This window comes from Hemitrygon akajei, chromosome 32, assembly GCF_048418815.1.
Source record: "Hemitrygon akajei chromosome 32, sHemAka1.3, whole genome shotgun sequence".
Taxonomy (NCBI): domain Eukaryota; kingdom Metazoa; phylum Chordata; class Chondrichthyes; order Myliobatiformes; family Dasyatidae; genus Hemitrygon; species Hemitrygon akajei.
In genome coordinates, this window is record NC_133155.1 from 2,925,861 (window position 1) to 2,950,144 (window position 24,284).

General features: G+C 43.8%; 1 protein-coding gene across 2 annotated transcripts in view; it reads left to right on the top strand.

Moving 5' to 3' along the window:
* Positions 1–24,284, top strand: part of LOC140719725 (lysophospholipid acyltransferase 2-like) — an 81,546-nt gene that overhangs the window by 29,999 nt on the left and 27,263 nt on the right. For both annotated transcript variants that reach the window (XM_073034545.1, XM_073034546.1), the window contains exons 4-5: positions 16,381–16,476; positions 20,385–20,440. In XM_073034545.1, coding sequence (XP_072890646.1) covers positions 16,381–16,476; positions 20,385–20,440 — 152 coding nt within the window. The remainder of the gene's footprint in view (positions 1–16,380; positions 16,477–20,384; positions 20,441–24,284) is intronic.

A 24,284-nucleotide genomic window follows, 5' to 3' on the forward strand; every position in this document is an offset into this window, starting at 1 on the left:
TTGGTGAATGTGATAGCAGTAAATAGAATCCAATTGCTTTAACATAAAACAAAGAATTACTGTTAATGGTGGTGTGCAGGAACCTCGGGATGAATATGATGTACATAAACCTTAGGATGAAAAGGCAGGAATGAACTTAGAATGATTTAGTTTGCTCGTGGCATGACAATTCATTGCCCTGTCCCTAAGAATTTATAAAACCATAAAATGTGCAGGAGCAGACCACAAAAGTTTGTAAATAAACTAGTGTTGTTTTTTCTCCCCCTTGGGATGCTGCGACGAGTATGTTAGAGAGAAATCTTTACATCACAAACAGGTTCATCCTTGTAAATCTCTCCTGCATCTTTTCCAGTGTCTCTGTGCCCTGTTTTGTAAATTGGACCACAACTGTGGTTCCATGTGCATTTCACTCAACATCTTTGCTTTGCTTCTATTTTTGAGCTTGTCAACCTATCTTTTATGATTTCTCTCAGTCCTTGGGTCTTCTTGTTCTGCTTTGCGTAGATTTTTATTTACAATATCTATATTCCATCTACACAGCTATTCTGTAAACTTGGCAATGTCTTGTAGTTTGCTGATATCTTCTTTGGAATTAACAATGCAGCCAGTTTGGTAGCCTCTGAACAAAAATATTTTGATATCAGTTATTATGAGATTAACTTCAAAGAATCTGAATAACAAAAGAGAACACATGCCTGTGGTAGCTTTTAAGGTAAGACCTCAAATTGCAATTTTTTTTTACTGAGAAATGATCAATTTCCTTGAAAGTTACTGTTGAATTTCTGTCATACACAGAGCAAGTCTTACCAGATCAATGAGAAAGAAAATGTCCTCCCATGTCTACTTCCTTTTAGCAACTAACTTAAATGTCTTGAAGTTATTGAAACTTTTGCAAATCAACGCAAGATCTTTTATTTATTCTCTGAAAATCTCACATTTTTTGGAATATTTTTATTATATTTTCCTTACTCCAGTCTGCCCTAAGAAGGACATTCCCATCTTCTCCAGTGTGCCTTCAGGAGAACATTCCCAACTATAGTCTGCCTTAAGGAGAACATCTCCAGCTTCTCCCCTCTGCCTTAAGGGGAGCATTCCATTCTTTTCCATTTTCCATTCTGCCCTAAGAAGGATAGTCCCAACTTCCCCAGTCTGCCCTAAGGAGGACATTCCCAGCTCTCTATTCTCTCCACGTTAGCGCTAAGTGTTTGAATTCTGGAGTGAGGAATTTGATTATTTTACACAAAAGCACCAAACAATTAAATCAGACTTTACAGCCTCAACAGTCTGCATTCAAACTGTTATCTAGTTCAAGTGGTTGTTTGTTTAAAGTAGATTAATGAGTAGGCAGAGGCAAACTATTCCCTCTGCCATAGATTGAAACACAAGAGATTCTGCAGATGCTGGAATTCCAGAGCAACACACACAAAATGCTGGAGGAACTCAGCAGCATCAACGGAGAGGAATAAAGAGCTGCCATTTCAGCCTGAAACCCTTCAACAGGACCTGACGAAGGATCTCGGCCCAAAACATTGGCTCTTTGTTCCTGTTCATAGATTTAAAATGGTTAGTGAAGGGTCTAGAAGGGGAAGGAGCAGAATTTTTTTATCTGGACATGGAGAAGAAGGTAGTGGAGAATGATTCCAGAAATGATGGTTCATCTCTGGTTGGGCTGCAGCTGGTCATGGTCAAATTTCAGGTTCGTAGAAGAACGTGAGGGTATGGGATGGCTTTTCAATGAACCAGTGTGGCATAATGGACTGAGCAGCTTCTTCCAATGACTCCTTTGTGAACCTGGATACTGGTTTCTAATCTGCCCTGGATTCAAATGGTCATTGGCAGTTGTAATCCCCACTGGATTAACAATCCTATCTTGTTTTGGAAGCTTGAGATTATAGGGAGCTGGGTACAAAATTTCATTCCCTCAAGAAGGATGTCCAGATTCCTGGAGAAAGATCTAGTGTTTAAAAGTCATCTCATTCAGAGAATCCCCCACTCCTTTGATTTTGCTGTCTGTCCATTCTGCTCGGGAACAATGATTGCCAATTCTGTAACTTTGGCACTATATCCCTAAGTGTTCCATACAGTCAGAGCACACTTTCTACATTGCTACGACAATTTTTGTAATGCAAGAGTTCACTGAAGACGAAAAACAATTATTTTTCTTTAAAGCTTTATAGCTATTCTGGCACCCTTCCAGTGGACAACAGCAAAAAAAAAAAAGAATTATTACTTTTGGAATATGTCATTTAACCACCATACAGATGAACAAACATTGGTTTTGGTTGAAGGGAGTGCTGGATAAAAGCCAAATTATAGTACTATTTCTTAGCAAGTTTAGCGAATGTGACTGAACTTGCAATAAGCAGAAAGCTGTTGCAGCACGTTAACTATTTAATAATTCAGAATCAGAATCAAAATTTAAACATTCAAAGTACATTTATTATCACAGTATGCACACTTCATACAATCTTGAGATTTGTTGCCTAACAAGCAGCCACAATACGAGCAAACTCAAAAGAAGCCATATAAAAAAGGATTGTCGAACACCCAATGTGCAGAGGGACAAAAACACATCATGCCCATTTAAAAACTTAAAAAAGTAAAATAACCCATATTTTTAAAAAAAGACTGTCGAACCGTTGAACACCCAATCTGCAGAGAAAAAGAAACCTGCAAGCAAATAGCACTCTGAGCTGAAGTCTACACAAGCGTCCCATAGTTCAGTGCAGAGCTAAGCATACTTGAGCAGTGATCGGAACTCATCTCTCCCGTGTCTTAGGCCCATGACTCTGACCTCTTCAATCTGGCTTGGCGCCTAAATTGATGTCCAAACAATTCAGTGGAGTAAAGGAAATTACAGTGGTATGAGAGAGGAGTTGGCCATTGTAAATTGGAAGGAGATGCTGGCAGGGATGACAGCAGAGCGGCAATGGCAAGAGTTTCTGGGGAAGAATGAGGTCAGTGCAGGATAGATGTATTCCAAAAACGAAGAAATACTCAAATGGCAAAATAGTACAACTGTGGCTGATGAGGGAAGCCAAAGCTAATGTAAATGCAATTAGCAGGAAGATAGAGGATTGGGAAGCTTTAAAAAACCTACAGAGAGCAACTAAAAGAATAATTAGTAAGGAAAAGATGAAAAATGAAAGTAAGCTAGCAAACAATATCAAAGTGGATAGCAAAAGCTTTTACCAGTATATTTAAAAAAAATAAAAGCGATGAGAATGGATATAGAACCTGTAGAAAATTAGGTCAGAGAAATGATGAGGAGGGGGGACAAGGAGATGTCAGGTGAACTAAATGAGTATTTTGCATCTGCCTTCACTGTGGAAGACACTAGCAATGTGCCAGATGTCTGAAAGAGGTAGTGGTAGAGATTGTGGGTGCATTAGTAATAATCTTTCAAGAATCATTGGACTCTGGCATGGTGCCAGAGACTGGAAAATTGCAAATATCACTCCACTCCTTAAGAAAGGAGGAAAGCAGCAGAAAGGAAATTATAGACCAGTTGGCCTGACCTCAGTGGTTGGGAAGATGTTGACATAAATCGTTAAGGATGAGGTTATGGAGTACTTGGTGACACAGAGCAAGATAAGATAAAGTTAGTATGGTTTCCTTAAGGGTAAATCTTGCCTGACAAACCTGTTCGAATTCTTTGAGGAGATTACAAGTAGAATAGATAAAGGGGATGCAGTGGATGTTATGTTTGGACTTCCATAAGACCTTTGACAAGGTGCCACACATGAGGCTGCTTACCAGCTTAAGAGCCCATGGTATTACAGAAAAGATACTGGCATGGCTAGAATGTTGGCCGATTGGTAGGAGGCAGCGAGTGGGAATAAAAGGATCCTTTTCTGGGTGGCTTCTAGTGACGAGTGGCATTCCAGGGGGGCTGGTGTGTTGGGACTGCTTTTTCTGCTGCATATCAATGATTCAGATGATGGAATAGATGGTTTTGTTGCCAAGTTTGCAGACAATATGAAGACTGGTGGAGGGGGAGGTAGTGTTGAGGAAACAGATAGGCTGAGAAGTTCTTAGACAGATTAGCAGAATGGGCAAGAACGTGGCAATGAAATACAATGTTGGAAAATGTATGGTCATGCACTTTAGTTGATGATGATGAGGATGACGTCGACTCAGGCCTGAAAGGCCAGCGTCAGGCATTTTCATGCCTTACGAGGCATGGAACGAAAGACTGTGTGATGCGCCACTCCTCACACAGACATTTTGCAGTATTTTTCTTTATTTTACGAGGTCGACCTGCGAGCTCAACACTCAACCCGGCACGGATGGAAAGCATACTTGGGAACGGCCCAATTGGATTCAAATCCGGGAACCTCCATTCTGGAGTCCGGCGTTGATGTCACTGTGCCTCCAGCTAACCTAATAAATAAATGTGCAGACTATTTTCTAAATGAGGAGAAATATCCAAAAACCTGAGATGCAAAGAGACTTTGGGAGTCCTTGTGCAGAACACCCCAAAGATTCACTTGCAGATAGAGTTGGTGGTGAGGAAGGCAGATGCCATGCTAGCGTTCATTTCAAGAGGTCTAGAATACAAGAGCAGGGATGTGATGCTGAGGCTTTATAAGGCACTGGTGAGACTTCACCTTGAGTAATGTGAGCAGTTCTGGGCTCGTCATCAAAGAAAACGTGCTGGCATTGGAGAGGGTTCAGAGAAGGTTCACAAGGATGATTCTGTGAATGAAAGGTTTATCATACGAGGAACATTTGATAGCTCTGGGTCTGTACTCACTGGAATTTAGAAGGGTTGGGGGGGGGGGATCTCATTGAAACCTTTTGAATGTTGAAAGGCCTAGACAGAGTAGATGTGGAAAGGATGTTTCCCATGGCGGGGGAGTCTAGGACAAGAGGGCACAGCCTCAGGATAGAGGGGCATCCATTTACGGCAGAGATGTGGAGAAGCTTTTTGAGCCAGAGGATGGTGACTTTGTGGAATTTGTCACCACAGGCAGCTGTGGAGGCCAGGTCATTGGGTAATATTTAGGGCAGAGATTGATAGGTTCTTGATTGGGCATGGCATCAGAGGCTATGGGAGAGGACTGAGGACGGGAAGAAACGATCAGCTTTGATTGGATGGCAGCAGAATTGATGGACCAGATGGACTAATTCTGCTCTTTTTGCTTTTCTCTTTTTCCTTCTTTTTGAGTTCTTCGAGCTGCATTTGTATTAACTTTCTTTGCACCTCTTCCTGCTGCTCAGCCAACCTTCGTTTGTCTTTCTGGTATTTCTCAACCGCATGGACTACGTGGTCTCTAAATTCTTGTGGGGTCATTGACATCAGCCCAACCACTTCCTCCAGTTTGGATTTTACTTGCGGAGGCATTGCATCCAAAATGCTATGTCGGAACAGTGTGGTGATAAATAAGCTATTTTCCACCTCTTGCTCAGACTCCAGTCTCCACCTTTTCAACTGGTTTTCTACGTAGGCTGCTGGGTTTTCAATATCTCCCAGTGGATCCCCCTTTAAGGCTTTGGGGTCCACTTTGGGTGGATAAAGCTTCCTGAGGGCCTGCCATACCCTCTGCCTCACTCTGTAAACCCGTCTCCATCAGTTCTCGAGTCGTTCGAGTTTACTATGCCAGCCATTTCCATTAGTTCGTTAAATTTGGAGGTTCCCATCAACCTTATCAATAGTGCCTTCAAATCTCCCATAGCCAATAATTGTCCTGCCGTTTCTTCTTCAAAGGCTCTAATCCATTTCCCTGCTCCTTCATGTAGATTGGGCAGAGTGTTTTTCAGCCCTTCTAGGTCCTGGGATCCCCAAGGGATGTACTGCACTTGTCCTGATCCTTTAACTAACAACGACATCATTCTTCCTCCTTCCCACCTGCCCTGGCTCTCCTCCTCACCTGACTCCCCATCTGTCTCAGGGTATGTCTTTACTGCCTCCCACACAAATGTCTCCGGGGTTCTGCTCTTCCCTCGGTCTCCCTGTGGAGTCCTTCCTTTCTGTCTTGATTCAATACTTGGTCGGCCCCTGGAGTATTTTTCGCATCTCCTCTGGCAATCCCCTCTCAGTAACTTATCTAGCTCTCTCTCTACTTCCGCAAGTCACTTCCCTACCGGCTCCTTCTGCTCTTCTAGGCTTCTGCTTCCTACCTCTTCCCCACAAATTCTCGCATCCTCTCTCTCTCCACTTAACTCTTGCTCCTCCAATGAGTCACCTTCTCTTTCTTCCTGTCCGTGTCTGTACCCCTGTGGCAGGGACTCCTCATGATCCTTACTCGTGCTTGATTCCCTTCTCTCTTGTGTTTCTCCAAGACTCTCATCTCCTATCTTTTTTCCACTTCCTCTTGAATGCCTCATCTCTTCCTGCCCTGATGAGCCACTTTCTTTTCTAGTCTGTTCATTTCTATGGTATAACCGATCTCCTCATACTGCTTTTCCTCTCTCAAGTATTTCATCCGTTCAGTCTCTTCTTTCATTTCTCTCTTTGCCTGTTCCACCTTTATCCTTTCTGCCTGTATCTCCTTCCATATCGCCGCTTTTTCCTTCTCGTACTGTCTTTTTTCCTCCTCATTATCCCAAACTTGTACTTCTCCCTGCATGTTTACTGTTCCCGTCAGCAGGGGGCACTGCTTAGGGGTTCCTTCCTCATTATAGGGAGGGGGCTTTACTGTTTCTTTCACATCCGGGTACGGAGCTGAAGCCAGCTTCTCTCTAACAGGCTGTTTCTCCAGCACCTTAGTGTCTTCCTCGCTTGTAATCAATATTCTACCTGTCCTCCTCAGCCTTTCTCCCTCCATTCTGAAGAGTTTTAGCACTTCCATTTCTCGTTCTCTTTTTTGCCCTCTTTTTTTAGATTTATCTTTTGGTTTGTAATTTTTAATTAGTGCCTCCATTTCTTCGCACAAGCTTACATCAAACGTTCCTTCTCTTGGCCATTTTGTGACCAGGTTTTTGGTTCTTTTTTCCCATTTTTCTGAAGTTTTTGTGATCTCATATTTATTTACCGGGATTTTTTTGCTCAGAATCTCTACTGCCGTTCCTTTACCTGTCATGTTGTTCTCTCTTTTTAAGGTATTTCAGAGATTCACAGTTCGTTTACTGGATAATATTATTTACTCTAATTCTATGCCTCGTCTATCATCTATCTACCAGCGCTTTAAACTATATATTGGACTGTCCTTGTTTCCTATTCTGTTCTGCCCGTACAGACCTCTATTCAGAGCGGTATCCACAGAACCTCTCTTTGCACCTCGTCTATTCAGACCCTTATCTCTTAAGGCGGTATCCACGAGGATTTTCTCTATTTTCCCTTTCCCTGCCCGTTCAGACCTTCGTTTCATACGAAGCGGTATCCACAGGGATTTTCTCTATGCACCTCGTCTATTCAGACCCTTATCTCTTAAGGCAGTATCCACGAGGATTTTCTCTATTTTTTCTTTCCCTGCCCGTTCAGACCTTTGTTTCATACAAAGGGGTATCCACAGGGACTTACCAACACCACGTGGAATTTTTCTTCACTTAACTTCTTATTAGCTTATTTGTACTTACCCTCACTGCAGTGTTCTTGATCAATCCCCTGAGCCTCCTGTTAACCCCCAATTCTGCCAGATTCTTTGGACCAGAGAGACCCTTCGACAGTGGTTCCACACTTCTAAGACTCCAAGATGTCCCCAGAACCAACAGAATTCTTAGTCCAAATTGTCACAAAAAGCGCTTACCTTTTGTTTGGGTGCACCCTTAATTCTGTTAGCCTTGTGGGGGTCCCTAGAGGACTGGGAAGCGTCCCCAATCTGCCGTTTCCTTTCTGCGGGTCTCTTTCCGGTCCTGCCGCAGTCACCAATTTTGTCGTGGTTTCTCGTGCCCCACAAACAACCAGGAGACGCAGAAGATTCTTCAAGAAGGGTTCAACTTTAATTTGCAAATCAAAGCTGAGACAGTCATTGAGCTAGTCGCTGATTGCCCACCGATCCTTGGACACAGCATTTTTTATAGCAATCTCCTGGTTTAGTTGCATTAGCATATCCAATCGGTGTACAGTTGCGTATCACACGTACATCCGCCACTATTGTTTCTACCCATTGACTTAATCATGCTCTAATCTACATCTCTTAGCTACCTCTCATTAAGACACCATTATCTTCTTATTTGGCTACATTCTTAAGTCACTGATGTGTTCAATAGTACAGAGACAATACAGAGATTTCATTCTACTAAATTGGATACATGCATAGCAAATAGCAAACACAAAGCTGACTACATAGTTTTGGTTACACAGCAAACAATGCAACTTTTATACTGCAATAGGGGGAGGGGCTAAGCAGGTGTTAGGCTTGCCCAAGGGTCACCAGCAAGCTAACAGAGGGAGGGAATGCCTTACACTTCCTTTCATAGAGATGTACCTCCCCGCATCATTGACATGGAACATCAGGAAGGAAGGCTCAAAATGCCTGCCCCCTCCTTGGTAGAGATGACTCCACCCTGCCACCCATTAGGTTCAACAAATGCATGAAGAATATGATTTGTTGGCATTAGACTCTAACTTGGTGTCATTTACCCAGGACTAAATACAGCCACGTTCAGTACACCCACAGTAAAAGTCGCCGGGAGCAAAAGAGAAAATGCGCTTGGTGTGGCTTAAAAATTGTGTACAAGAAAGAATTATAATTATGTAGCCCTACATTGCCTTGAAATGTTCAAAAATACAAACCTCATTTCCAGAAAAGTTGGGATATTTTCCAAAATGCAATAAAAACAAAAATCTGTGATGTGTGAATTCACGTGAACCTTTACTTAACTGACAAAAGTACAAAGAAAAGATTTTCAATGGTTTTACTGACCAACTTAATTGTATTTTGTAAATATACACAGATTTAGAATTTGATGGCTGCAACACACTCAACAAAAGTTGGGACAGAGTTAAAATAAGATTGAAAAGTGCACAGAATATTCAAGTAACACCAGTTTGGAAGACTCCACATTAAGCAGGCTAATTGGTAGCAGGTGAGGTATCATGACTGGGTATAAAAGTAGCGTCCATCAAAGGCGCAGTGTTTGCAAGCAAGGATGGGTCGTGACTCACCCCTTTGTGCCAAAATTCGTGAGAGAATTGTTAGTCAGTTCAAAAGGAACATTTCTCAACGCAAGATTGCAGAGAATTTAGGTCTTTCAACAGCTACAGTACATAATATTGTGAAAAGATTCAGAGAATTCAGAGACATCTCAGTGCGTAAAGGGCAAGGTCGGAAACCACTGTTGAATGCATGTGATCTTCGAGCCCTCAGGCGGCACTGCCTAAGAAACCGTCATGCTACTGTGACAATTATAGCCACCTGGGCTCGGGAGTACTTCAGAAAACCATTGTCACTTAACACAGTCCGTCGCTGCATCCAGAAATGCAACTTGAAACTGTATCACACAAGGAGGAAGCCATACATCAACTCTATGCAGAAACGCCGGCGAGTTTTCTGGGCCCGAGCTCATGTCAGATGGACCGAAAGACTGTGGAACCGTGTGCTGTGGTCAAATGAGTCCACATTTCAGCTAGTTTTCGGAAAAAACGGGCGGCGAGTTCTCCGTGCCAAAGATGAAAACGACCATCCTGATTGTTATCAGCGAAAGGTGTAAAAGCCAGCATCTGTGATGGTATGGTATGGGGGTGCATCAGTGCCCACGGCATAGGTGAGTTGCATGTATGTGAAGGTACCATTGACTCTGAGGCATATATTAGGATTTTAGAGAGACATATGTTGCCATCAAGGCGACGTCTCTTCCCGGGACGTCCATGCTTATTTCAGCAGGACAATGTCAGACCACATTCTGCATGGCTTGGCTTTGTAGACACAGAGTGCGTGTGCTTGACTGGCCTGCTGCCAGTCCAGATCTATCTCCTATTGAAAATGTATGGCGCATCATGAAGAGGAGAATCAGACAATGGAGACCATGGATTGTTGAGCAGCTGAAGTCTTATATCAAGCAAGAATGGACAAAATTTCCAATTGCAAATCTACTACAATTAGTATCCTCAGTTCCAAAACGATTAAAATGTGTCATTAAAAGGAAAGGCGATGTAACACAATGGTAAACATGCCTCTGTCCCAACTTTTGTTGAGTGTGTCGCAGCCATCAAATTGTAAATTAGTGTATATTTACAAAATACAATTAAGTTGGTCAGTAAAACTATTGAAAATCTTTTCTTTGTACTTTTGTCAGTTAAATAAAGGTTCACGTGAATTAACGTATCACAGATTTGTTTTTATTGCATTTTGGAAAATATCCAACTTTTCTGGAAATGGGGTTTGTACTTTGCAGTGGTGTAGTTTTTGAGCTGCTGGGATGTTGAAATATAGGATGGGAACCCACAAGGAGCTCCCAGTGGAAAAGGACCAGGTCACTTGGTTTCATGATATTGGAAGGATTGCATGCTGGTACATCAAGGATTTGTATCTAACCATGATGACTGGTAAGCTTTAGATTTAACTGTGAGGCAGTGAGTATCAACACTGGTCTCGCCTCAGCTGGCTCTGTGGCTGTGGCCTGCATCTGTCAGGCTCCGGGACCTGATTCACTCCCCTCAGCACTGAAATGGCTCTGTGGCTGTGGCCTGCATCTGTTGGGCTCCGGGACCTGATTCACTCCCCTCAGCACTGAACTGGCTCTGTGGCTGTGGCCTGCATCTGTCAGGCTCCGAGACCTGATTCACTCCCCTCAGCACTGAACTGGCTCCGCGGCTGTGGCCTGCATCTGTCAGGCTCCGGGACCTGATTCACTCCCCTCAGCACTGAAATGGCTCTGTGGCTGTGGCCTGCATCTGTCAGGCTCCGGGACCTGATTCACTCCCCTCAGCACTGAACTGGCTCCGCGGCTGTGGCCTGCATCTGTCAGGCTCCGGGACCTGATTCACTCCCCTCAGCACTGAACTGGCTCTGTGGCTGTGGCCTGCATCTGTTAGGCTCCTGAACCTGATTCACTCCCCTCAGCACTGAACTGGCTCTGTGGCTGTGGCCTGCATCTGTTAGGCTCCTGGACCTGATTCACTCCCCTCAGCACTGAACTGGCTCTGTGGCTGTGGACTCACTTTTCGGGACTCGGTGAATAACGTTCTGGGTGTAGTTTGTTTACTACTTTTATTGTTTGCACAATTTTTTTTTTTTACACACATTGGCTGTTTGATGGACTTTGTGAAGAAGAGTTTCGGCCCAAAACATCGGCTGTTTGTTCATTTCCGTAGATGCTTCCTTGGCCTGTTAAGCTCCTCCAAGCATTTTGTGTGTGTTGCTCTGTTGTATGTGTGTGTGTCTATTTTTAATTGGTCCTTTGTGTGGTTGTATACTGTATTCATACTTTGATAGTAAATGTACTTTGAACTTTGATATCAGTTGATATCCCGTAGCCTACAGAGAAAATTTACAAGGACGTTGTGGGACTGGAAGACCTGAGTTACGAGGAAAGATTGAATAAGTTAGAACTTTATTCTATAGAACATAAAAGATTAAGGGGAGATCGGACAGAGGTATACAGAATTTTGAAGGATATAGATAGGGTAAGTATAAATGTTTTTTTCCCACTGAGGTTGGGTGAGACTAGAACTGGAGGTCGTGGTTTAAGGGTCATGGATAGGTACATGGAGGGGAGGGCTATGGTCTGGGTGCAGGTCAATGGGACTAGACAGATTAAATGGTACGGAATGGACTTGAAGGGCCTGTTTCTGTGCTGTACTTTTCTGTGACTCTGTGCCTCAGAATTGCAAGTGTTAACTGCTGAGTCAGGGCTAATGTGGATTCCCTCAATCTCTCACCATCTGTGTTGAGAGTAGGCAGAAACCTTACTCATCACTGAGTGCCTGGAATATTTTGTCTCTTCCTGTGCAGAAATTATTCCAAATATTGACGTCACCATAGAAACAGTATGGATGTGACTTGCTTCTGGAGGAGGACTTAACCTTAGTCTTGAGCAATCAGATTTGCCATGCCCTGCTCTAACTACATGACATTTGCAAAGCATTTTAACTCATGAATTGGAAAATTCCAGAACCACTCAGTAGCTTGATTGGGATCTGGGTGGGGTTCTCTGCCCTCTCTGAGATACTAATCAATCTGCTTTATTCTGGGTTTATTTTGCCTCTTTTTTTTTTACACAGTTTTGCATCTGGTATGATTTCTATATTATGAAGGATGATGTTAATAGCTATACAACACCTCTCCCAGAGCATTGTTTTTTTGGGGGGGAGGAGCTGGAAATTGGACCACACTATCCAGGTGGTGACCATTGATGGACATTCATAGGACACCCAAGTGGTAATTGGTAATCAGTGTATTCTTGTCATTATTTATTATGGTGTGCCCAGGAAGGGGTGACACCTCCGGTGAGGGGGGCTTGTATTATCCATTCTGACACAGCTCACTCACCCCACCGAACACTCAGCTCTCATCTGTGGCTCCATGTGACAGCAGCGACCACGCCCGCCCCCCCCCCCCCCCATACACCCCTTTGAGAGGCAGGCTAAGCCAGTTGAGGGTAGCCGGTAGGCCTCATCTGTGAGATGGGGACGTGCCTGTCCTAGCGTGTGAAGTCAGTACTGCAACACTCCATAGAGAGCATAGCAACTCACAGAAGATGTCACGGTCACCTGCTGCGACCAAGGAAGACCCCAGTTTGTGATGTTGTTCATACCACTGGACCCGGACCGCTGATGTCAGGGAGTGAAACTGCCCAGTGCAATGGCTTTTCTACTTTAAGAACTCCCCCACACAGATTTCCTGTCATCATCGGACATGACGGACAACCACCAGATTATTATTGTCACATGCGCAGTGATACAGTGAAAAAATTTGGTTTATATTCCATCCATACAGTAATTTCAGCACATTAGTACATCGGGGTAGTATAATGTAAAATAAATGGTTAGAGCATTCTAACTGGTTACATCACAGCCTCTTCAGGAGGTTCCATTCCAAAGCACAGGATTGGAAGAGACTGCCGAGGGTTGTAGACTTTGTCCGTTCCAACGTGGGCACAACCCTCCTCACTATCGAGGGCATCTTCAGGCAGTACTCAACATTGAAGATTCTCACCATCTGGGACATGCCCTCTTCTTGTTACCACCATTGGGGAGAAGGTACAGGAGCCTGAGACCCACATTCAAGAATTTAGGACCAGCTTGTCCCCCCATGCGATCAGATTTCTGAATAATCCATGAACCCTATGTCATTCTTCACCTTTTGTACTATTTATTTAATTTTGTAGTGTACAGATATTTGTCATCTTACTGTACTGCTGCCAAACAACAAATTTCACAATGTCTGTCATTGTTCCTCAACCTGATACTGATGGAGTTCTGATTCTTTTTTTTTTCTAAATTTTATTTAATTAAATATTTAAATGATTACAAGTGAAGAAAAAAGGATATGTGACCCTTCCCCCCTCCCCTTAATCCCTCCCCCCTAACTTCCCTATATAAAAAAAATTAAGAAAGAAAGAAAAGAAAGAAAGAAAGAGTGCCTGGTTGTTGGAAGGTCTCCACATGCTCCATGGAGTTCTTAATAACTTTAGTATATGTATTTATTTCTTTCCCCAAGTAGCCATTAATTTTCTCTTCAGAGCACCTATATATTTAATCCTGTCTTTTGTAAATAAGGGCCCCAGATTTTCAAAAATGTTTCATATTTATCTCTTAAGTTATAAGTAATTTTTTCTAATGGAATACAGCCATAGATTTCTTTTTTCCAACAATCTATACTTAAATATGTATCTGATTTCCAAGTAATTGCAATAGCCTTTTTGGCTACAGCCAGCGCAATTTTTATAAAATAGTTCTGATTCTGATACAGTTATGGAGAAAGTGTAGTGCAGGCAGAGAATAAAGTGCAAGGCCCTGACAAGATAGATTGTCCATCTTATCGCATTAGGGACCAATTCAATAGTCTTAAAACAGCGGGATAGAAGCTGTCCTTGAGCTCGGTGATGCACGTTGGCTGTTGGGAGTAGAGAGAATGTCAGTGTGAATGGGGTCTTTGCTGATTTTCTGGGATAGTGAAGTGCAGGCAGAGTCCATGGAGAGGAGATTGGATTTCATGATGTGCTGCGCTGTGTCCTGAACTCTCTGCAGATTCTTCCATTCTTGGGCAGGGCAGTTGCCTAACTATGTTCTAATGCATCAAAGTTCAAAGCAAATTTATGTACATATGTTCAAAGTACATATATGTCATCCTATATAACCTTGAGATTCATTTTACTGTGGGAATACTCAATAAATCTATAGAATAATACCCGTAATAGAATCGATGAAAGACTGCCCAACCTGAGCGTTCAGCCAGAGTGCAGAAGACAACAAATTGTGCAAACACAAAAAACAATAGTATAAATAACTAAGCAATAAATATCGAGAATGTGAGATGAAGTGTCCTTGAAAGTGAGTTCATTTGTTGTGGGAACATTTTAATGATGGGACAAGTGATGTTATCCCCTTTGGTTCAAGAGCCTGATGGTTGAGGGGTAGTAATGTTCCTGTACCTGGTGGTGTGAGTCCTGAGGCTCCTGTACCTGTTTTCTGATGGATGCCTCCTACTGTGCATCAAAAAATTGATGAGGGTCGACAGGAACATGTCAAATTTCCTTAGCCTCCTAAGGAAGTCGAAATGTTGTTGTCCTGCCTTTTCCTGGCCACGGTGTCTGTGATTGGACCAGGACAGGCTATTGGGGATGGTTACACCCTTGTAACATTGTTGAATTGGGATTCTATAATTACCTAAATGAATCTGTGCCCCAATATTTTTCTGTCCCCACTCCCCCTCCTCACCACCACCACCATCCCTGATTTCTTGACACCCACGTCTTGACTGTGTGAACTTGCTGCTGACCTCGAACTTCCACTGAATTCCCACTTACCCAATTGTCAACTTTCACCTTTGCCTCTCACTGCCTGCAACCACTCACCATTCTCCCAGAGACAGCTCTTGTTCAATCCTTTTCCCCTTTCCCTATCCTCAGCGCATCGTGCCAGGCCTGTGTGTTGCTCTTTAAGTGGTGTCTTTTTGTTACAATATCTGGATACCTTGGAAGTTCTAGAGTTCTCTGCCCAATTAGTATTGAGGTCTCAGAAAACAGCAGAGAAAGTAGTCATCTCAAAAGTTTAGGTTACTAAAGGATTTGTATTTGTCTTAAGAACTATCTGCAAATATCAAAAAGACCTTTGTTCTCTTTCTCACTTTTGTTAGTCCTGATTTCTTAAATAGGCTGGGGCAAGTCACTCACTTGTATTAAATGGATGAAAGACAAGTAAGGGTTGGTGGTAAATGTCAGCAATACCCACAGCACATGAGTGGCCATAAATAAATCATCCATCCTGCCAACCTGGGCTGGATAAGACTGTCTCTTAACTGCTCTTTGAAAAGGCTGAGAAGGCCACTGTGTGGTGTGAAGCTGCTATGACAAACTCCAGCTACAGTTAGAATAACATCCATCAGATCACCTGATGTTGACTCAGCTTCCAAATTCAACTAGGCCGTGTCTGGGGGCTTGGAGGATCGCTTTGGATGTGTAATGGATGGGAAGGGATAATGGGGTTTGCTAGGGAGAGATGTGAGGGCATTAACAGTGAGTGGAATGATCACTGAGATCTGTACTGTAGGAAAGTAAATTTATTATCAAAGTATGTATATATCACCATTTAGAACCCTGAGATTCATTTTCTTGTGGGCATTCATAGTAGAAGAAAGAAATACAGTGGAAACACTGAGAAACTACGGGCAAAGACTGACAAATAGCCAGTGTGCAAAAAAGGAACTCTGCAAATACAAACAAACCCTAATAATAATAAATAAGTAATACCAAGAACATGAGTTGTAGAATCCTTGATACCGAGAAGATACTTCAGAGGATGTGCTGGGACACATTATCAGTGATGTAACCTGGGATCATCGGTTGATTTGGGTCTTTCAACACCACCCAGGCGACCCAGCCAGGGTTCATCAGGTCCCGGCTTATGTCCCAGTAACAGTGGTCCACGGGCTACACCTCTTGATCAATAGCCGTCTGGAGGCTCACTCAGCATGCTTGGTGATGGTGCCGACACAGAGGCTGCTGAGTGAGCCTCCAGAAAGTGAGTCCATAGGTTGTGAAATCAGCTCAGTATTGAGGTGAGTGAAGTTAAGTTCTCATTGTCTCGGTTATCCACGCTGGTTCCTCTTTTGGCTGTGAACTGTGGAGATTTTGCCTCCTTTAATGCTGAAGCAATTAAGGAGTCAGTGATGAAGTTATCTGCAGCTTTGGAGAGCAAACACTGAATATACTCTTTGTGGGAATAACTTTGGTATATATCAATTAAAGATAATCAAACAGTGTTATCTGTGGTAATCCTATGGAATGCTTGCTAGATCTGTCTGATGACCACTGTTCATTACATTCTTTCAGGTACAGTTTCCTGGTAGCAATGACCTATCTAACCATCTGCCAAATCATCCGAGTCTACATCCTGGACGGGGAAGAGTGGTCTGCTGATTTTTCTGGGTAAGCAGAGGAGAAGTACACTCTGTACTAATAATTTGAAGCTATTATTGATTGCTGTTTACACCATAACATGTTCTCCTTCTTAAGCCCATCAGCCCTTCTTGGGCAAAGGCAGCCAACACCATCTCACCAGAGTCCTCTGTCCTTGACCAGTCCTTCGAATTGTCTCCAGGTGTAGCCCATAAGATAATAAGGTAAAGGAACAGAGTTAGGCCATTTGGCCCATCGAGTCTGTCCGCCATTTCATTATGGCTGATAACATTTTCCGTCTCAGGTCCAATCCCCTCCCTTCTCCTAATAACCCTTCATGCCCTGACTAATCAAGAACTTATCAACCTCTTAAATATACTCAATGACTTGGCCTCCACAGCCACCTGTGGCAATAAATTCCACAGTTTCACCACTCTCTGGTGAAGAAAATTCCTCATCTCCACCTAAATGGATGTCCCCCTATTCTGAGGCTGTGCCCACTGGTCTTCAACTCCCACACTATAGGAAACATCGTCTCCACGTCTACTCTACTGAGGCCTATCAACATTCAATAGGTTTCAATAAGATCACCCCTCATTCTTCTGAATTCCACTGAGTTACAGGTCCAGAGCCATTGGTCAGTCCTCATACAGTAACCCTTGCAACAAGCTGGAGGAACTCAGCAGGTCGGACAGCATCCGTGGAAACAAGCAGTCAACATTTCAGACCAAGTCCTGACGAAGGGTCTCGGCCCGAAACGTTGACTGCTCGTTTCCACGGATGCTGCCTGACCTGCTGAGTTCCTCCATCTCGTTGTACGTGTTGCTTTGACCCCAGCATCTGCAGTGTACTTTGTGTTTACAGTAACCCTTTCTTTGCCTGAATCATTCTTGTGAACCTCCTCTGGATCCTCTTCAATGTCAGCACATCCTTTCTTAGATAGAGGGCCCAAAACTGCTCACAATACTCCAAGTGAGGCCTCAACATTACATCCCTGCTTTTATGTTCTAGATGTAAGCCCCTCTCTAGGCAAAAATCCTCCCTCTCCCAGGGCTGAGGACTTTGATATTTCTGTGGGCTTTCCTGTAGCTCTGGGTTTTTAAGGGATAGGGTTGCTAGCCTCAAGCCTATCCCTCCCCCTTTTGCATCCGGGCTTGGGACTGTCCATGGCGGAGTTACCATAACGTGTGGGTGATTTAATGTTTGAAAGGAGTAATGCACAAAATGCAGGAGGAATTCTGCCGTTTAGTGGAGAGAGAAGTAAAGAGCCGATGGTTCAGGCTGAGACCCTTCATCAGGTTTCTGAAAGGAGTTGATTTCAGTAGCTTCACACATAAAGTGATTGGTAACTTGTTACTGTGCCAATGACAATGAGTGCATTCCTTTTCATTGGCTGTAAGTGTGTTTACAGCACACATTTGTTTATAGTAGTCATTGTTGTTGACTTGTGCTTTGTTTACAGTATAGACCATCCTTCCCTGAATTAGAGGCAGCATACGTGTGACATGAATGTCAGACACTCACCTGATGTGGGCTCTGGGTTGGTTTGCTCTGGTGTCAGTTTGCAAGGATCCCATTAGCTACGGGAATACAAGCTGGGATTTGCAGTGAAGGGGCTGCATGCACTAGGAGTGATTGTTGTGGGGAGAGGGAGAAGATGGGGGTTTTGATGGGAATAGTCTCGTATCACCAACCTCATTACAGAGTTCACTGGATGTCAGGAAAAGATGGTCGTTGGAGTAATTTCCCAACAAATTTGTAGGTCTCCTCTGCCATCAGATTTCTGACCCGTCCATGAACACTACCTCATTATTAATTTTACAATATTTATTAATTTTGTTATTTTGGATTCCTTAAGGTTGTTATAGCTGGGTTTGGGGGGGAAACCTGATGGAACCATTTCTACTGACAGAAGGGGCAAAGGCACCTTAAGACCAGTCGCTTTGGGCAGATGGGGCTCATCAGCTGTGGCTGGCAGCTCATCTAGGAGAAGGAAAACTCTGAGCTCAAACCTCCGCTGCCTTGCGAGTATACCCACTAAAGCGGACGGCATTGGGATTAAACCCCGAGGGAAAAATCCCTAAGGCAGTTCAATGCTGACCGCTGCCAAACTGTGTTGGTCTCTGCCATTCCTTTGACTTCATCAGCTCCGTGGAGAGGGGAAGCTTGCTACATGGGTAACAATTGTATTGCCTAGGCTTGCACATACGTAGACATCTAGAATGCAACATGCATGCTTAGCATGACCCCGAGCTACAGAGACTTCATTAGTCATTATGTCCTTGCACACTGCTGCTGGAAAACTAATTTCACATCATAAAAACAGTAGTAATAAATACAGCTGTGATATAAAACTACACAGTGCAATGCTGACAACCCCGGCATTTATTGACAATCTGTGGTTTATAATTGAATAGGTGGTAGCAGGGGTTTCTCCACGAAGCACCACAGTCTCTGGGGGATATGCTCATGTGGTGTCTTTGGGAAGGAGTTTCAGAATCTGTAATGAAGTGACAGCAGGTATAAATAAGCCTGCGATGTGGTCTGTTATTCATGGGAACCTGGTTCTAATGGGTTTTGCCTGTGCTGGCTGTTCCTGTCATTCCAGGTGGGCTGTGACAATCTGGGAGAATTGGTTCAGAATCAGAATCAGGTTTCATATCACCGGCATATCGTGTGAAATGTGTTGTTTTGTGACAGTAGTACATTGCAATGCATAAAAATAAAAACGAACTGAGGTGGTGTTGGTGAGCTTATTGTCCATTCAGAAATCTGGTGGCGGAGGGGAAGAAGCTGTTCCTGAATTGTTGAATGTGTGTCTTCAGGCTCCCGTACCTCCTTGCTGATGGTAGTAATGAAAAAAGTTCAACACTGACTGGTGGCAAACTGTATTGCCCTGGGTTATGGGGGTCCTTCGTGATGGACTCTGCCTTTTTTGGGCATCGCCCTTTGAAGATGTCCTGGACGCTGGGGAGGCTAGTGGCCTTGACGGAGCTGGCTGAGTTCACAACTTCCTGTTGCTAGCCCATTAGATCTGTTTGGCATGTCAGTTAAACAGCAGCCCACAAGAAGCTGGTGGGACCCAGGAGGTCAGGCAACATCTGTGGAGGAGAATGGACAGTCGGTGTTCAGGTCCCGATGACCTGCTGAATTCTTCCAACTTTTTGAGCGTTGTTCCAGATTTCTTCATCTGCTTATCCACTGTCCGGAATAATCTTAAGAGTTGGATGACCATGAACTGAGTATACTAAAGTTTTAAACCATTTAAAAACCTAGCAACATTAGGACAAATGGGTTTGTACCCCAAGCAATAACACTCTTACAGACAATAGCATTGGTGGCACGTAAAATTCTCATTGTTCCACATCCCATCATTTTACCATTGGTGGTTTAATTCCCTTCAAGGTTGAGTTGTGCTCCGTGACATTTTGATAACAAACAGCTCCTGCTCACTTCTTGCCCTCTTTGTTAAATCTGCTCCATTTTATCACCAATCAATGTAGCAGAGAAAGGGGTGGGAGAGGAGACATAAGAACTGGAATTCACACACAATAAGAATAGCTAGGCTCTATATTGGTTCCCATGGCAACATCATTTACACTAGAACAGGGTGAGGAAGATCCAGGAAGATGAAGGTGCTACTGGGTGGTAACTAGTCAAGTCTCCCCTCAAGAAGTAATTGGAGAATAAGCTATGAGCGTTGATGGCGATGTCGATACCAACATGGTATGAGGTTCAACAAGCTCCCTGACTGAACATGACATTTGATTCAATGGCATGTGATCCTCCCAGAGGCAAAACCAGGGTGTTTCCCTGTCATCGGGTGTGATTTAATCACTACATCTGGTTCAACAAAATGATAGCAACTTCCAAAGGAACTTGTATCTTCTGTTGTGTGTTGCATTGTATCTACTAATCTATTCTTCCTTTGTTTATAGGCCGTTAATGGTGATCACACAGAAAGTTACAAAACTGGCTTTTGAACTTCATGATGGTAAGAAAGTGAAAATGAAATAAAGGTGTTCCACTTGTAATCTATCTGAAGTCTGGATAAGATAGTGGCACAGAGTCAACACCTACCCTTTCCCCAAAATGATGATATACTCAAAGCATAAACGGCATCCGGTCTGCTGGTGCTTACAGTCCACTCCTCCTTCCACTATCCATCTACACTTCCTTCTGTACCTTTTCAAAGTCCCTTTGCTAATCTCTGCTATTGGGTTCTCTGCAATGAGAGTTCCATCTTCCAGTCAATTCCAAGTTTAACAACCTTATAGGCTCTGGGAAAACTACGTATTCCTCTTAGAAAAGGAAATAAGAAGGCATATATTTAAGATGCTTGATGGAAAGATTTGGGGATAATTTTTTACAGAATGAGTGCAGAGTGGGAATTTACTGTTCAAAAGGACCCTTTCTCCCCTCCCTCTTCCCACCTTCCCATTTAGGGCAGTGACGAAGGTCCTCCATCTCTGACAGTGTTCAGGGCTTCCTTCATTGTGCCAGTAGATTCCATTGGGTTTTCACCATTGTTAGTCATACAAGTTCCAGGAGACTCGGGAATACTGTCGCACTCAGATGTAGAAGGATTCTTCATTGCTGTTTCTGTACAATTTTGTTTGACCAGTCAGGGTTGTTGGCCCTGAGCTGAGCCCCTGAAGCTGGAGGACTGGTGGGCCACTCTTAGTCTGGCATCTACCCTTTGGCTCTTGGTAGAGTCACCCATGCCAAACAGTTGAAAGCATAAAGCCCTGACTCCAGGTAACGTAGCTCTCATGCTTATTGAAGCATACAAGCCTCCAAACTCAACACTGAGGTTGTGGTCCCCTTGAAGGATGAAAGAATGGTGAAATATGAGCATTTCAATGAACATATGATGTACCATAACCTGTGAGGCATAAATTAAGAGTTTGAGAAGATGGACTTGGCTGGGCTGCTCTCTGTCACCTTTAATAGCCACAATTGTTTGAATGACCTCCTCCCATGGTATAAATTTTACCCCATGAATTGCTTACATGATGTTTGGGCACTCTGGAATGCTTTGCAACCAATATGTTTAGCTGAAGTAGATGACGGGTAAATAATAGAACGCCAGCACTGTGGTCGGTGTGCTCTGAGGACGAGTGCCAGTGATCCCTGAGGTCAGTGTGTTCGAGGCTCTGGTCTTGTGGTCAGAGGCCTGATTGTGGCCTGTCCCAAGGTCGGAAGCCTGAGATCGACATGTCCAGAATTCAGCATGTTCCGACCTGGGGGGGTGGTGTGAGGTTGAGAGGGTAGGAAGGTGATCCTGATGTGGCCTCCTCTGCATTGGTGAGATCTGTTGAGCACTTCCATTCTATCTGCTGAAAGTGGAACTTCCCAGTGGCCAAACATTTTGATCTCATTCTGACATGTTGGCCATGGTCTTCTCTATCGCCACAGTGAAGCCACCTTTAGGGTGGAGGTGCAACACCTCGTGTTCTGTCTGAGTAACCCAATGGCAAAAATATCAATTTGTCTTTCTGGTTTTAAAAAATCCCTCCCCCTCCCCTCTTCTATTTCCCATTCTGGCATCTTGCCTCTTCTCACCTGCCTATCACCTCCCCCTGGTGACCCTCCTCCTCCCCTTTCTTCTGTCTCCTCTCCTTTCAGATTCCTTCATCTCATCTCCAGCCCTTTACCTTTCTTACCTACCTAGCTTCACCTATCACCTTCCAGTGATCCTCCTTCCCCTCTTTTCTCCCCCCCCAACCTATTTGTTCTGGCATTTTCCCTCTTTTCAGAAGGGTCTCAGCCTGAAACGTCGACTGTGCATTCATTTCCATAGACCTGCTGAGTTCCTCCAGCATTTTGCGTGTGTTACTGCTGCTTCCGTTGGGTCCGTCTCGTTGCATATGGCTGCTTGTTCTACTGAACGTGTGGGCATGCTCTGTTGGCATCAGAAGCATGGTGACGCTTGTGAGCTCAACCTTCAGATTGTGTTGGTTGTTAACGCAACCATCACAATTCACTGTATGCATGTATGTGCATGGGACGAACAAAGCTTAATCAAAGTTAAATTCCTGGCCAGTTACGATTCAACTGATTGCAGAGGATGCTCAGTCTTTAGATGGCCACTGATGGATTAAATATGTTCTGTTCAAGGTTATGAAGCGAGGAGATGTGCTAAATTGGAATCGAGGGAAGAGCAAACAACAAGCTAATCTTTTCAAACAATGTAGTGTGTCTCCATAATTTTTCTTTTTGTTAAAGAGCTCTTAAAGACAGTGGTATTGCAATACTATGTAAAACTGTAGGCATCCAGTTGAATTTCCTGCAGCTGTTGGTACTTGGACAGATGTGCACAACTGCACCAGGTACAGAAAAGAGATGATTACTCCTACCCTGGTTACACCAGTGTTTACCGAGGCTGAGCAACATGCTCTCGTTTCCTTTTAACCTCTGATCGTCACCTGCTGTTTCTGTTAACTTGGCTGCTGCTCGACTCTTTGTCCCATGCAGGCAATGGCTGAGTTCACGTGATTGTCAAACGACTATCATTGGAATTTGATGTTTTTGATCCGAGGTTCTTCCAGAAGTCAGGAAAGAGGCACAAAAGTTGTTGCTTCATGATCATTTTATCAAGAAATTGACAGTTGAACAGACAGTGAAAGGAAGATAGAATTAAGATGGTGCCCAGCAGAGAGCAGCTAATTTTATAGCCACAGATAAGGAAACTCTCCACTCAAACTTATAGATAAGAGTGAACCAATTAGAAAGTCATGATTCAAATAATGCAGTACAAAGAGCTTTTCAGAACTATAACACCATAGGATATAGGAGCAGAATTAGGCCCTTTGGCCCATCGAGTCTGCTCTGCCATTTCATCATGGCTAATCCACTTTCCCTCTCAGCCCCAATCTCCTGCCTTCTCCCTGTATCCCTTCATGCCCTGACTAATCAAGAACCTATTAAGCTCTGCCTTAAATATACCCAATGACTTGGCCTCCATAGCTGCCTGTGGCTGTGAATTCCACAGATTCACCACTCACTGGCTAAAGAAATTCCTCATACTTTGTATAAGCACGAGAGGCATAGTAAACTTGTACATATACATTATAGCCTCTAGGAAGTATAATAAGCAGTTACTTGTATATAAGTAATTATATAAAAACAAGCAGATAATTGCTAAACTGCGAACAATTAGTCTAATCGAGGAATGAAACAGTCAGGTCCAATGAAACGTTTCATAGCAGGGCAGCGCAGAGATTGGCTGCTGAATACTGTGGCATCTGCTGTCAGTGGTGCAAACGGCAAAATCTCAGTTCAGCCATTCTTCTGAGCTCCCAGTAAAGAAGTGATGATGACTGAGCACTGAGCAGCGGGTCTGGACAAAGGGGGTGGCCACTTGAGCCTAACTTCATCCCTTGGGCCAGTGTGCCTGCTAAAAGATGGAAGCCATGTGTGACTGGCCAGGGGTGAGTGTCTCCTTGGAACTGCCACCAAACTATTGGAAAGTTTCTCGGCAGGTGGACGCATCCCGATGAAGAACTACTTGTATGTTGAGAGTTGGAACTGTTTTGGCCACGTGGATGAAGTGCAGGAGTGAAGTTTGGGGAAGCTCACTGCCTGTAGCTGATGAGGGACAACCACAGTCCAGGACTCCCTTCCACCCTCGAAGGCCCTTTGAGCAGGAGGCACGACAGCCGGTCGGTCTGTGTGCCCAGATTTCAAGACTGGAGTTCAGGGTCCCATCATCGGCTAGTCTGGGGGTCGATACTGAAGATCAGAGGTCAAGCCCAACGGCAGAGGCCTGTCCTGGAGTTGGAGGACTGTCCTTGTGAGGGTGGGTGAGTGCGAGGGAGGGATGAATTGGCCCTTTT